Genomic DNA, 16385 nt, shown 5'->3' on the forward strand with positions numbered 1-16385 from the left:
TCCTAGCTTCCTTCAGGTCTCAGTAAAAATGCATCTTCTATAGACTCATTCTACTCTTCTGTTCTCCTTATAAATCATACCAATGTGTTACTCCTGTTTTCATCCTTAGTTGTCTCCCTCTGCTTCCATCTTCTACACACTTATTTTTAAAATCTGAATTTGTCATTTAACTCCCATGTAGCTGCACTGAGCTTTTGTTTTGGTTTGGTTTTGTCAGCTCCCTTTTTCCTTCTCATTGGAATAATTTGTTTGTTCATGATTTCATTCCTGAGAACTTCCCATCCCTATAAGACATCCCCTGTTATCACATTAAGTGACAAAATACTATATACCCATCCTTTCTGTTTGAAATCTATGCTAGCAAAATCTAGGCAGCCAGACTATTCCTGGTTTTCTTTTCTTTTTCTATCCCTAGCTCGATGATTAAATGGGGTTGTTGCAGTTGTAGTTTTGACTGGATCTCTGACTTCCCTGAGAAAGGGAGCTCCTAGTGAGGGGCATATTAGCACCTTCTCTGTAGTTTATAATCTTGGAGATTTGACAGCAGCGTTCCTGACTCAATGCCAGACAGAGGGTCACCTCCACTGTCATGATGCCTCTCTAATTACTGGCTCTTAGAGTTCTTGTCACCTCTACTGCAGTAATCAGTTTTCCATCACTGGTTATAATCAGGTATGGAATAATTTGTCTTTGCTGTTGTCTGTTCTACCTTTTCAAAGATGAAATTATCATCAAGGGAAGTCACAGAATTATCAGGTCTACTTTACGCAGGGAAACAGAGAGTGTCAGATGTCCAGAGAGCTGGAGTCCCCTATCACTGCAATACTGAGCTTCCTTGTGAGATCTGTGAAATTACTTCCCAGATTCATCATCTAATTCATCCTTCTGTCCAGGTTGGGTGTAGTCCACTTCAATAACTATATTACTTCTGTTTTGCCTTAGTTGAGCCTCACTCCAATGTTCTTCATCATTTTGGCATTCATGTTTGTTCTCTTGTCTCTTCCCTCCCTCCCTCCACTCCTCACCCCCCCCCCAAAAAAAATCAAGGAGCAGATCAGAGGTTAGTTCATTCCTTCACAATGAAGGTCTTGAAGAGAAGGCAAATTGACCACTTTTCACATGGACTATGGAGGAGATTCCTATTCAGCTATAGGTTGGCACCTCCAAACACCAATATTTTGTGATTTCCCCTGTGACAGTGGCTGAGATAATACAAACTGTCACAAATGACCACTTGAGGAAGGAATCTGAGACATCGTGTAGGTGGAATTCCTAAGGGTCCATGGTTTTGCACAAGGATCCTAGATACAGTCAATAGCTTTTCATGGCTAGCCAGGTAAAGTGACTGAAATGGAGATAGGAATGGAAACATACAAGTAGAATAGCTGATAAGAATCACAGAATTTCAGATTTGGAAACTATGCCTCTCAATATGCAATCCAGTAACAATGGCCTTGCTTTTCCTTGGGCAAGATACTCCAGCTCCCAATTCCATGTATTTTTACTGGCTGTCCCCAATCCCTGGAATTTTCTCTCTTCATTTCTGTCTGCTGGCATCCCATTTTCCTTCAAGTTCCAGCTCCTACAAGAAACCTCTCCCAATTCCCTTTAACGCTAGTTCCTGCCCTTAAGATCATCTATTTATCTTATGCATATCTTATTTGTACATAGATGTTTGCATATTGTCTCCCCTATTAGATTAGGAGCATCTTCTGCCTTTCTTTGAGGAGTGTGGCACATAGGAGGACTTAATAAATACTTGCTGACTTAACCAGATTATCAGTGTCAGACCTTTACTTCAATCCCACCAAACAATTATTAAGTGCTTATTACATGCTAAGCACTAGGCATAGAAGATAGGCAAAAAGTCACTGTACTCAAGGAATTAAAAATCTAATGGGCAAGACAACATGCATATCAACTTGTAAATTAAGATACATACAAAGTGGATGGAAGGTAACTTTAGAGAGGAAGGCTTTTAATAGCTAGGGGTACCAGGACAGGCTTCCTGAAGAAGGAGGCATTTAAGCTGAGTCTTAAAGTTAGCCAGAGATCCTTAGATGAGGCAGTGAGAAAAGGGGCCATTCCAGGCACAGAAATGAGAGGTGGTTAACAGACTATTTCTGGACAGGCCAGTAGCTAACAAACAACTTAAGCTTAGCTGCTCAATGTGAAAAGCTGCTTGGGCTAGTCTTGCTTCCTAGTATTAGGAAGTAGCTAGTATTATCTGGGATGGCTACAGGCAATGAAAGTTGATGACTCACCAGTCACCAACTCTAGCCAAGGAGGTGGGGTGATATTAATTTCCATCTCTGCTTCAGAGCTAAATTTTTTTTCAGATGTGTAAAGCCTGAACAACTGATGTATATGATGCCTTCCTTAATTATTAACAACAGCTGACAATTCTATAGCCCTTGAGGGTGTGTAAAGATCTTTTTCTGTGTAGTAGTGATGGGGTGGGCTGGGATTTGGTTCTCCCTCTCCTGCTCTACCAGATTACATATGAATTATTTCATTTTATCCTGAGGTATTAACAAGCCAGTGGGGCAGATATTAGCAGGCATTACTGCTCCCATTTACAGACAATGAGACCGAGGCTCAAAGTGGCTAAATTATTTATCTGCAGCCACACAGTGAAGAAACGTATTGGGTGGTTTTCAAAGGCAGGCACCCCATGACTTCAGTCCCATGCCCTTTCCATTATACCATCTTGCATATGGGAAAATGAACTGATGCTACTCACCCACTACCAATAAACCAGATATTTATCCAATAAAATGGTGACATTGTCACTGGTGAAGACACATTCTGGAGGAAGGTTGTGCTGTTCACTGTTCCCATTAGACTGTGAGCTCCTCTGGAGCAGGGATTATCTTTTGCCTTTGCATCCCCAGTGATTAGCATAGTAGCACATAGTAGGAGCTCAATAAATGTTTACTGATTGACTGCTCATTACCAGGAAATACAGTGATCCTAGCTAGTAACTAGGCCTGTAACTTTCATTGAATAAGGGGGAGGGAACAAGCATTTATATAGCACCCACTGAATCAAGAACAGTGCTAAACTCTTTCCACAAATGTCATGTCATTTGATCCTCACAACAATCCTTCGAAGTAGGTGCTATTATTATACTTATTTTACAGGTGAGGAAACTGAGGCAAACAGAGGCTAAGTGACTTACCTGAGGTCACATAACTATTAAGTGTGTAAGGTCAAATCTGAACTCAGGACTTCCTGACTTCAGGCCCAAAGTTCTCTCCAATGGGTCAACAGCTGCCTGTAAGTATATGGTCCCCTTACAGAGAAGTGGATAGCATTAATCATCTTCCTCATTAACATGATGCTCTTACCAACAGTAATGTTAATGGGATTTAAGATCTTCCCTGCCCATTAACAGGCCTCACACATGGAGCCCACTAAGGGAAGATTGCTTAGGGGAGGCTTGCTTGTAGGAAGGCTTTCACACCATTTTCTAATTTCTAATTTGGTACTGAGTCAGGAGGGTTGTGATGTCTTCTGGCTCTGAGAAGTCTATATATACTCTGAGTTGGTATTTTGCATTTAGGGGCTCCCTTCTGAGAAGGATCTTGTGATTCCCTGGTCGAGATTCTGAGTGGCCATGTGTTCAGAGCTCCCCCACTGCTCAGATGTAAAGGCTGTCTTGATCCAGGGATATATGGTATGTAAATTGTATAGCAATATTGCTTTGATTCTGGCAGTCAGAGCCCTGTCTGTTGGTCTTTATTTCTCTACTTGTATTTTCTCTGAAGTTCAAAGTGCTGACTCCTCTCCTGAACTAGTGAATGTGATTAAAAAAGATTGTTGACCCCTTTAATAACTATCTTTCCTAGTAAAGCAGATCTAAGAACCTGTGCTAGCAGCCATCCTGGGTATGCCAGTGTGGTTGCTGCTACACCAACTATATTAACCAACTAAAGGGCAATTATTCTGACATCTCACAGTTTTCTCATGGGTTTTTAATTGCCTAACCAAATCAACTGGCAACTAGGCAACTAGGTAGACTAGTGCATAGCATGGTAGACAGGAAAACCTGGATTCAAATTCTGCTTTTGACACTAGCTGTGAGCCCCAGGGCAAGTCACTTAATCTGTCTGCCTCAGTTTCCCCATCTGGAAAATGAGGAAAATAATATTTGTGACACTCATGAAAATTCCTTGTCAAATTTAGGTTATCAGATTTAGAGCTGGAAGAGAGCTCAGAGGCTATCTGGTTCAATCTCTTCCTTAAAAGAGGAGGAAATTGAGGCCCAGAAATATTAGAGGGCTGGTTCAAGGTCACATAGATAGTAAATAGTAGAGCCCTCTAACTCCAAATTCATTATTGTCTCAACTGTACTCTGCTCCCTCTCACTTAAAGACCTCTGTGAACATCAGTTGCCAAGACAATTATCAACCTGTCCACGGCTTTCAGCCTTTGCTTATGCTGTGTATCTTCATTCTCTCAGTTGGGGCAACCTCCAAAATTCTACTTACAACTCAATCACCTCCACTTCATTGTGAAAAACTGATTTCCTCTCCTTTGCCATCCAGTTAAGAAACACATTCTGGGATGCTCCGGTTCCCACTGATTATTCTGCAAACTAACTTCCCAAAATATTCTCTTGATAAGGGTATGGTAAATTGGAGGCAATCTCTGCCAAGAAATAGTCTAACTGAATGAATAATATATGAATTTCTCCAGGCCTGTTTGTAAAAATAAATGTACTTCATTAAAATACCCAGGACGTGCCAACCTATCAGCAATTCTCCCCTCCCTTCTCTCTTTTTTTTTTTAAGTTTTCATTCCCTTTATTCTTTAAGCACTATTCATTAAAATTCTTCCTCTGGCAGGATCATACTGAGTTATGTAAACTAAGAAACAGAAGAGGCATAGCCAATTTGTGTAAAATGAGATTAAAAATCTGAGGCACTGCAGGCTATGAGTGGGGCTGGTGGAATTATTATTACCCTATGATTTCAGGACCTCTCTGAGGAAGCAAAAGGACTTCACTGAGTTGTTTCCCCCTCTGTTGTTCTAGAAAAGGCTTTACCAGCATGGTTCTATTGGTCTTCTTGGTGTTCTACCAAGGGATTTTTCTCACTCCTCGATTTCATGTATTTTGTAATTATTCCACTTTACTTGTTTGAAAACTGCTGGAGGTAGCTTTTGGAAAGGACACTTGCTTGTTCAGTGAATGCTAAAGAAGACAGAGAAACATACCCTCCCACCAATTAGCTACAGCATTCTAAATGTCATGTTGTTTTCTAGTTGTGTTCAACTCTTCATGACCCCATTTAGAATTTTCTTGGCAAAGACACTGTAGTGGTTTGCCATTTCCTTCTCCAAGCTCATTTTGCAGATGAGGAAACTGAGGCAAACAGGGTTAAGTGACTTGCTCAGGATCACACAGCTAGTAAGTGTCTGAGGCCACATCTGAACTTACGTCTTCCTCACTCTAGGTCCGGGGCTCTACCCACCACACTACCTACCTCATGTTTGGGTACTTGTCAGCAATCGGGGCAAATGTCTTGGAATTCCCAAGATACTTGGTTTTGTAATCAAGAAAGATTCCTATTTCTTATGGAATCCTCCTAGGACTCTACTATAAAACACAGGGGGTGCCGCCCTTGTCCATACTCACTGCAGACAATGTCTCATCTGTCTCTGGTGCCTTCTCTTGGCACCAGAAACCAGCAGTTAATGAGTTGCATTGAGGGACCACTACAAGATGAAGAAAGCCCTTTTACCAGATTTTAGAGGACGCTGCTTTAAAAATATGATGCTTCTTCTCCTGGGACACCAACACTTTTACAAGGTTTTCTCAGGGGGATGGATGGATAGTCCTCACTATAGTCTACACCGATTTCATCCAAGATTTCCCTTAAACCAGGCCCTACAGAAAACACATAATAGCTTACGGTACTGAAACAGTAAAATATCCCTAGCGTCTGGGGCCTAAATCAGAAAATGTCACCCTCTAAAATTGATCCTAACAAATATTTCACTATATTATAATTTAGTCAAGTAGAAATTCTCAAACATCCTCATAAAGTTCACAAGGCCAGAAGGAATGTGAGAAGTAATCTTAATCAAACTTCCTCATTTGACAGGAAAGGAAACTGAGGTCTATGGAAGCAAGTTGCCCAAGGTCACACAGCTCACAGGGGATTTAAGGCAACATTCCCTAGACTGGACTTTGGAATCTAGAACACTGGGCCCACATTTCTGTTTGTTAAGCTGTGTGACCATAAACAAGTCACAACCTAAGTCTCCATTTCCTTACCTATAATTTGAAGAAAACAATACTATTGTAATTACCTTAGAGTTCTTTGCAAACCTTACAACAGTATCTAAAGGTGAAGTAGCAGCAACCAGCAGCAGCGGTAAGAGCTAGAACACTCCCCAATCCAGGGGCATCGTGCTACCCCTTGCACTCTGAACACTGTAGCTACTCCTCATTTCTCCCAGACAGATTTATTAGGGTACTTTGTTTTAGGTCAATGTTCAATATAAAAAGGCACTATTTCCCCCATTCTTTTTTTTTTTGTACATGGTTTAGCTCATTTTAGTGTAACTGAATGGCAAATCTGAGAAGTCTGGGAAGAAAAGCATGAACTGATTTCTTTTTTTTTTACTAAAAGCAATCAGGGTTAAGTAACTTGCTCAAGGTTACACAGCCAGTTACTTCTGGGTGTGGTGCTTAGTATCTGAGCCCAGATTTGATTCAGGTCATCCCGACACCATGAACTGATTTCTAGGCACCTTGTATTGGCTGTCCCTAAAATCTTAGTGAAGTTTTAAGTTTTAATAGCTTAAATTTATACCCTAAAGTTAGTTAGTTTAAACCTTCGCTAAGATTTTAAGGATATACTATACACAACGCCTAAAATAAGGTTAACAAAAATACCACTAAAATATAGCAGAATTTACATTATTCACAAAATCTAGTCTTGGTTCTAGGGAACAAATGTTGAAATACTCTTCCCTCCCCTAGGTAGAGTAAAAAGGAATTGTTTGCTTATGTTGTTAACTCCCAGATGCTGGGTCAGTTTGCTTTGTTGGACTTTTTTCCTTTGTTCTAAGACAAAGAGTTGGTTTGGAAAGCCTATAAATATCACCTTTTATTTTCTAATTCCTGAATAGCCAACAGGAAGTTAGATGAAGTCCTTGGCAGCTAGGAGGTGCAGGGAATAGAGAACTGGGCCTGGAGTCCAGAAGACTCATCTTCCTGAGGTCAAATCTGGCCTCAGACATGTACTAGATGTGTGACCCTGGGCAAGTCACTTAACTCTGTTTGCTACAGTTTCCTCATCTGTAAAATGAGCTGGAAAAAAAATGACAAACCACTTTAGTATCTCTGTTAAGAAAGCCCCAAATGGGGCAATGAAGAGTCAGACATGACTGAAAAAAATGACTCAATAAAAAGAAGTACGGCCCACATTTTGGTATTAAGAGTCCAGGAGAAAAACAAAGGAGTGAAACAGATGTTTTATGATTCTCCTAATACAGTAGAACTTCAGTTTATGAGTAACCTGGTTTACTTATGCTTTGCTGGATAAAGAAAAATTTTTTGCAAAATCTATCTTGCAGGATGAACAAAAATTTACAGTACAAACATGATGTTTGTACTTGAATGGCTCAAGAAGGGATGACAATCAACTAGGGCAATGAGGAGGAGGCTGAGAAGTTGGAGGAATCCCTCAGGGTTTATCAGATGTGGGGAAAAAAGTACAAAATTTTGTTGAAAAACATCACCAGGGGTGGCTAGGTGGCACAGTGAATAGAGCACTAGCCCTGGAGTCAGGAGGACCTGAGTTCAAATCCGGTCTCAGACACTTAACACGTACTAGCTGTGTGACCTTGGGCAAGTCACTTACCCCCAACTGCACTGCCTTTCCCCCTCCAAAAAGAAAAAGAAAAAGGAAAATATCACCCAAATAAGGCTGTAGCAATGAGGGCCATGAATATTTTTAAGGATAATGCAATGTCACATTTCCATGACATTCTGAAAAAATGTCAAAAACAAGTGTCGTTAGACAGATTCCTAGTCAGAAGCAAACGTAAAGAAAAAAAAATCGGTGAGTCAAAACATGAAAGTGATTCTAAAAAACGAAAAATAAGTGAAGGCAGTATTGCCATTGAAGGAAGTAGTATTAGTCTTATTTTTAGTGAAAGTAGCATAAGAGTGGGGCGGCCAGGTAGCACAGCAAGTAAGAGCACCGGCTCCAGTGTTGAGAAGACCTGGAGATCGAATCCCGGGCTCAGACACTTAGCACCCACCCAGAAACACCTGGCCGTGTAACCTTGAGCAAGTTACTTAACCCCAATTGCTTAGGGGCGGCCAGGTGGCTCAGCGAGTAAGAGCACCGGCTCCAGTGTTGGGACGACCTGGAGATCGAATCCCGGGCTCAGACACTCAGCACCACACCCAGAAATAACTGGCCGTGTAACCTTGAGCAAGTTACTTAACCCCGATTGCTTAAAAATATATAAAAAAAATGAAAAAAAAAAAAAAAGAAAGTAGCATAAGAGAGAACACTGCTGACATTGAAATCCCCAGTGTTCTCCTGGAAGGAGATTCTCCTTCCAAGCAATAAACCTTCCTCCTTCCTCGTCTCCCTCACATCAGCTCTTCTCAAAGGTGGAGAGCAGGTTAATTTGTTTTATTTTTGGTTTATATTGTGTACTAATTGTTGCTATTGTATTTCAGGTGCATTAGGGACAAAAAAAACTTACTTAAAATTATAAATAATTATTTTATACAAATATTTTTGGGGATGTGGTTCCAATCATCCAACTTTACATTATTTCCTATGGGAAAATTCCCTTTGCAATAAGAACAAATTGCATGACAAACAGAATCTCAGAATGAATTAAATTCGTAATTGAGGTTGTACTGTACATGATTTAGAGACGGAAGGATCTTGCATGCCATGCAGTACAACTCTTTCATTTTACACGAGAAACTAGGACCTAATGCTCAGCGCCACACCCAGAAATAATAACTGGCCGTGTAACCTTGAGCAAGTTACTTAACCCCAATTGCTTAAAAAAAAAAAAAAAAGAAACTAGGACCTAGAGAGGGTTTAAGTGACTTTTTCAAGGTCAGACTGGGAGGTAGCAGGGGCAGATTCAAACCCTGGTCCTCTGACCTTAAATCCTACCAGTATGCTTTATAATGCACCACAAACCATGATTTATAGATGATGAAGCTAGGGCCCAATGAAGTGACTTGCCCAAGGTCATACAGGTAGCAGAGCTGAGTGTGATCCCTAATCTTCTGGTAACAAATCCAGCGTTCTTCCTATGGAAAGATGCTACCTCTTATCTCAAGTCGTTGCTTTTTTTCCTCCATACAGTCAGCCAGAGGGAGACCATATGGATTACGGAGTCATGATTCCAAGGCTTAGCAACCTCCTCAACCCTCAGGAGAGCTAAGCAGACTCATGTGGTGCACCTGGCAGGCACACACCGGGGGCAGGAGAGAAAGAAGATAAAACAAGAAACAAGACAAGCAGTGGGGGCTGACCTGAAGCAGGAGTCATCTCCAGGGATGAGACAGGAATCGGGTGACGGTGGGAGACAAGCATTTCTCAATGCCTACTGTGTGCCAGGCTCTGTGCTAAGCCCTTTACAAATACCTCATCTGATTCTCACATAACCCTGTCATATGGGTGCTATGGTTATAGGGATTGGAGCACTTGATTACTGCTGCTTCCATGCATTAAAGTAACCTATTTATTCCATAAACACTGGTTAAGTATTTTTAAGAGCAGTTCCCTATTACTGGGACCCCTGTGAGTTTAACGCTGGCTTCTTTTATCTCTCCCCAAAGCTTCTCATTGCCTACTGTGTGAGGCAGCCACAACTGCTGTCCAGTCACCACATCCCAAGATATCCTAATAGCTCTAATAAGAATTATGCACACAGGCAGAGTTCAGAGGCTCTGAACCACAGGGCCAGAAAGAGCTTCAATAACATCTTGTCCAAACTGTGCTGGAAAGACCTCTTCTCTATAATATTGCTGATTAGACATCACTTAGCTTTCTGCTTGAACACCCCCGGTGACAAGGAACCCACATCCTCACCAAATGCTCCATTCCCTTTTTGGACACATCTAATTGCTAGGAAGCTCTTCCTTGTCTTAAGCAGAAATCTGCTTCTCCTTCCCTGTAATTTCTATCCATTGGTCTTCATTTTAGCAAATACTTTTCAGAAACCTGGTTTGGGAGATATTTAGTGCAAGGTCTGGGGCTGGCCTACACTTAAGATTTCTACAAATTAAGACCTTCATTTCAACTTTTAAAATAGTGCATGCAATTTGCCAGCTTTACTTTTTCTGAAGTCACTGATGGATGCATAGGTGAAAGAATAATAGTTCCACGGGGAACACAACTAATTTTTGAATCTTGTACTTGACCTTGAATTGTAATTTTATTGCATGTCCTGAAATCGACTTTTCTTTTTATGGGATGGGCCAGAGGGGGAAAAAAAGCTGCTATCATCCCAATTAGAACCAACTAAATTAAGTTTGTCACAGATTTATAATCTAGCTTAATTCCCTCATTCTGCAAATCAGGAAACTAAAAAAAACTGAAACCTCTGATTTTGGCTGTACTGGTATTGGTACATTCTATTCCAAAAAGGGGAAACAAACCAAGGAAAACCAGACCCTCCTCCCTCTTGCTTATTCAGGCACATACCTGACACTCCACATTGCAGTAAAATGCTTGTCTACATCTTCCACATTTCGACAATCCTTCTTTCCTTAAAAAGAAAAAGGGTACTGTAATATCCACCGTGTATTGGAGCTAGGCACAGACAAACAATGCTACCCATTTGTCATGCAATAAGTAATTGGATAACAGAAGCAAGATTTTATTAACCTCAAATTCCCCAGTGGTAAATGACATTTTTTTCAGAAAAAGATTTTTGGCCACAAATCCAGTGGTCAAACCCCAGTGGAAATGGCCATTAGTCAGTCTTAATGTCTACAAGCATTGTTGCTAACGTTCAGTCATTTCAGTCTTGTCTAATTTTCTGTGACCCCATTTGAGGTTTCTTGACAAAGATACTGAAGTGGTTTCCATTTCCTTCTCCAGGCCATTTTTACAGATGAGGAAACTGAGGCCAACAGGATTAAATGACTTGCCTAGGATCACACAGTAAGTGTCTGAGGCTAGATTTGTATCATGAAGATGTCTTCTATTGCTTAATATTTAATACATGAAGAATATTACATACTGTAATGAGATAGAAAAGATCAATTAACAGGACAGGCCAAAAGTCAAAGAGCAGTTGTAAACTTAAAATTAAAAGACGTAAGAATTTTAAGCTTAATTTTAAGCCACCATGCAGGAGATCTAGCCCATAGTTCTTTGACCAGAGGAACATACAAACTAAGATAATATCTTTTAATTATTACTCAGTTTTATTTTTGGCTTTGTGGCAAGAAGCCAATTTCCTGCATATCAGTTTTCTCATCTGCAAAATGGAGATAATAATACCAGAACTATCTTGCAGGTCTGATATTTTAAAACCAGAGTGTTTAAACACTCCAAATCCAGGATACGAACAAAACCTTTTAAAAGAGCAAAAAGTGAATGAATGCCAACCTGATCCTTACAGATGGCTTCATAGAAAAGTTGGTAATACTGACAGCTGCAAACACTAGCCAAACGAAATACCTAAATTCAAAACCTTGTCATTTTTTGGTAGAGACATTCTCAAATGAAATCTCAGGAATACAAGTTAATGGCCACATCTATGTATCTCCATCCATACTGCCCCCCTTAATTGTACTCATCAGAAACAACCTTTTGCGCTGGATAGTGAAAGTGAGTTTTCTGCAGCTTCCTCCTGCAATGATTTTGTGTAGCCCTTTACATAACAAGAACTCTACTGCTCCTTTATGACACTTCCTATGCTGCTGTGTGCCCTGCTAGATACAGACCAGTCACAACTTTTTCAAAGAAAATAAACCTACAAACTAAAACATACAAATTAAACAAACTTCTCTTTGCAAGTTTTACTTCTTCCCTCCCAAAAAAACCCTTCTGTGTAATTTTTGGCTCTGGTAAAGCCATCTTCTTTATTTGCAGATCATTTGACTGCAGAGGAGAGGACGGAAGGAAAATTGGGAGTCAGTTACTGTTCCAACTCCACTGCGAACTCTGCTGCATTGCAGCAGATTGAAGGTATAGCTTGGTGCTTGCAGGATGGTAGACCTGACCTACCCCAGCAAGAAGTCAGAGCTAGCCAACCCTGATGGATCCCCCTCCATGAGCTGGCAAAAAAAAGAGGAGAGAGAAAAGAAAAAAAATTCACACAGCTGAATTCTTTGTTCTTTCTTGTCAGCAAGCGGTAGTCACTACATTACTCCCACAGAATCCTGCAAGTTTTCCAAAAATGCTTCTGTTGGAACTAAACAGACTGTCTTACAGTTTTCATGACAGCGCTTGAATCCCGAGAATCAGACTGTACGATGTGTGGGAGAGAAACACATTTTAAAGCAGAAGCATAACAAACATCCCAAATTTACAGGTCTAAAAAAAAATGTCAAGCACACACTAATTCAGCCAAATGTGGCCCTTGTTTCTAGGTACTTCTGGATACAAGGACATGATTCCTTTGGATGTATCCAAGGGTTATCTAAACTCTTTTATTTTTTTTTTGGGGGGGGGGAAGTCATAGGTTGGTTACATATTCATTCAATGCCTACTATAAGTAGAGTATCAAGGTTGTGGGTGGGGGTGTGTGTGTGTGTGTGTGTGTGTGTGTGTGTGTGTGTGTTTGCTCCTGTGAGAGTGCTGTGGGGGAAGAGGGAGAAGAAGCCTGCAAAACATACACAAAAAAATGAAAGATAACTTCTATACCATCCTGAATCTTATACCATATTTGGGAGAGACAGACTCATAAATGACTGATGGCAATTAACAAGTCACTGGCCAACAAGTACACAGACATAGTTCAAGACAGCCAGGTGGACTGAGTATTGAACTTGGGAATAAGGAAGTCTATCTGTGTGAACCTGAGCCTCAGTTTCCTCATCTGTAAAATAGATATAATAAAAGCTCTCCCCAGGGTTGTTGTGAGAATAAAATGAGCTAATGTTGTAAAGTCCTTTGGAAACCATAAAGCGCTATATAAATGCTTACCATCATCATTATGTGTAGAAGTAGTGAACTTGGAGGCTGAAAACCTGAGGGTGAATCCCAGTTTTGATATGTTCTATGACATTCCTAAGCCCCTTGGTCATCATTTGAAAAATGGTTTGCTATGAGGACTAAACACTATAGTAAAGTATATAAAACTTTTTAGCCACAAAGAGCTGTAAAAATTAGCGTTATTATGCTACAGTTTGAATACATAACAATCATATGATTAGAGTACAATGGGGATATCTAAGAAGGCTTCTTGGAAAAAGTAAGTTTGTAGATGCTTAATATGTGTGTGGTTGTATCTCCCTCCTTCCTCCATTAAAAAAAGATCCACTTTTAATTAAGATGCAGCTTTTGACTCATTTCCAGGCTCAATGGCAACATCTCAAGGGGAAAACAGGCAATTTTAGCTGTAATGACTCATGGAGCATGCTGAGATCTTGAGTGGGATTTAATCAGAACAAGGTGGCCACTCTCTCAATGGTCAAGGCTCCTTTGTGGGATCCAGTTACTTCAATGGTCAAGGCTTTTTTGTATCCAGTCACTTCAGTGGCCAAGGCTCCTTTGTGGGGTTCAGTCTTTTAGTCCACAGGCCTTGAGGACAAGGCAAAGGACAGATGCAGAGTCACTCTCTCAAATCCTTTTTCCTTTGAGGATTGGGACAGTTATCCTGAAGGTAGTGAAAACATCCCAAGAAACAGAATCAGAGGATCATAAAGTCAGATCCGTAAAGAACCCGAGGGATCATCTAGCCCAACTCCCTCATCTACAGATATAGAAACTGGATTCTATGTAGAAGTGACTTGTCTAAGGCAATATAAGCAGTGAGGAGCAGAATCACATTTAAGGTCTGTATGACTTTAAATCCAGGTCCTCTGTTTCCAAATCTAGTCTTTTTACTACACCTCCCTACTATAGCAGTCACTATGTCTGATGGAGTCAACTCTGATGAGGACATGGTGACAGAATGGGCATCTGGCTACTTACTGTGTGAAAACATTCTTCCATGTGGTCTGGGGGGGAGGGGGGAGGCCTTTATTCCACGGAAGCAAGCAAAATGGAGCATAATAATCTAACACTGATATAGCACTCATTACATGCCATACACTGTGCTAAGTGTTCCATGATTATTATCTAATGTGATCCTAACAACAATATTTTTTACAGATGAGGAAACTGATGCAAACAGTTATTGAGCAAGGGAGGATTCAGAGCCCAGTCTTTTGGATCCAAAGTTAGCACTGACCCATGCTGCTTCCAGTTTTCAGTTCTCTAGAACGAGAAGCAGAGAAGCTCATCTCTCCCATTCACTACAATCAATCTCATTCTACAGTACCTCATTATTTCACAGGTTTTGGTTATCTTGCTTGTCAAGTAACGGTCTCTATGCACACAGTGATATAATACGGCAGATCTCACTGTAGCACAAAATGCTGACTATGCTCACACTGTTCTTATGCCAAAACACCAGTATTTTAACAGCATTTTATCATGGAGTTCATGAGCTGATGCTTACTACCAACTGGCCATCTAATTCTTTATCACTTCTCTTCTGCCAGGCAGAAGTTTGAGAAACCTGAGGCAATTACTGTCACTAATTCAGGCAAAAGTCTGCTTTTGTGTGAAAAACTTTGGGGGAACACATATGACCCAAAACCTTTTGCCCTGAATTATCTGGCTAATTGTCTCAAGTCTTTTTTTTTTTTTAAACTAGGAGAGGCCTGAACTTTCATAGTTCTAACATCTCAGCTCTGAAATAAAGCCTCACTCAACTGGTGAGTGGGATAAGGATAGTGGAGAAAATGTTTGATATTGCTGACAGGGAAGTTTTAGTTGGAAAAGTTTATTCATGCTGTTTTCTAGAAGAATGAGTTTTCTGAATGTCAAATCCTTGAAAACTTGATAGGGGGAATAAAACTTTTACTGAAGTAATTACCAGTATAAGATTTGTGAAACATATTCACAGAATCATAGTTTGCAAACATCTGATCTATTTTACAATTTAAGAAACTTAGGCCTAGAGACAGTAAGCTTATATGGAATCTCCAAGTAACCACAGGAATCTAGGTTTTAATTTTTAGTTTAATTGTGTCTTAGTCTATGTGTTAGTACTATGTCTTAGTACTATGTGTTATGTTCAATAAATCTTTAAAAATTTAATAAATTTGATTGCATAAATGAATAAGCAGCCTGATTTGAGGCTCTCCTAATTAAAAGGCTGGTTAGGGAGAGTCACTGATGTGATGTGACTGATTTAAGAGCCTTAAGACACTTTAATCAATCAACAAGCACCTATTAAGTGCCTTCTATATGCCAGGTGGGCCCCATGCTGTGTGTAGCAGGAGATGACATTCTCCTGGGACAGACAACAAGTCCATAAGTAAGTTTCTACAGAGTACATACATAAATACAAGATAATTTTGGGAGAGAGGCCTCTAAGAGCTGGGGGGATTAAGAAAGGTTTCACATTCAAGTTGGTGCTTGAGCTGAATCTTAAATGAAAAAAAAAGGATTGTAAGAGGCAGAACTGAGGAAAGCGCATAGGGCATATTCTAGGAATGGGGACAGACAATACAAAAGCAAGGAGACAAGAGATGGAGTGTTATGTGTAAGTGACAGCAAGAAGGCCAGTCCAGCTGGTCCACAGGGAGAGGAGGGGAGTAATATGAGACAGAAAGGCAGGTTGGAGCCAGGTTATGAAGGGGCTTTAAACGCCAAACTGAAAATTTTGTATTTTATGTTGAAGGCAATGGGAAGCCACTGAAATTTATTTTCTGCAAAGCAGATTATAACTATTCTGAAAGGCTGAGCTACATACATTTGATTTATTAAGTTGCTTAGATACAGTAACTGAATTTTGGGAAATAAACACAGATGCTTACAGTATCTTTTTAGTTCATAAGGAAAGTATCCTGGCAACCAGTTTTTAAAGAGAAAGCCACGGGTTCCTTTCATTCTTCTGGTCCCTAGCTCAGGACTTAGGACTGAATATTATGGACTCTTGACCCATTGCATCAACCTCCTCAATCTCCTCTTTCCACATGGGGGAATGAAGCAAAACTGACCTTTTATATTCAGCATGTCTGTTTGATTGTTGTTGGGTTTTTTTTTTTTTCCTAAAAGACAGATCTAGTTTGAAATATTTCAGGTCACCCTTAGGTTAAAAAAAGACAAGGCTGGGGATGGAGCACAAACTACTAAAGTACAGTCTTATTCCTCTTTTTA

General features: G+C 40.2%; 1 protein-coding gene across 1 annotated transcript in view; it reads right to left on the reverse strand.

The window, feature by feature from the left end:
• Positions 1–16385, reverse strand: part of SMYD2 (SET and MYND domain containing 2) — an 82840-nt gene that overhangs the window by 44223 nt on the left and 22232 nt on the right. Inside the window, exon 2 of the mRNA XM_069066065.1 lies at positions 10704–10767. Coding sequence (XP_068922166.1) covers positions 10704–10767 — 64 coding nt within the window. The remainder of the gene's footprint in view (positions 1–10703; positions 10768–16385) is intronic.

The sequence above is a fragment of the Petaurus breviceps genome, unplaced genomic scaffold, assembly GCF_028583685.1.
Source record: "Petaurus breviceps papuanus isolate PSGF00001 unplaced genomic scaffold, PetGlider_PUasm1.0 90702, whole genome shotgun sequence".
Taxonomy (NCBI): Eukaryota; Metazoa; Chordata; class Mammalia; order Diprotodontia; family Petauridae; genus Petaurus; species Petaurus breviceps.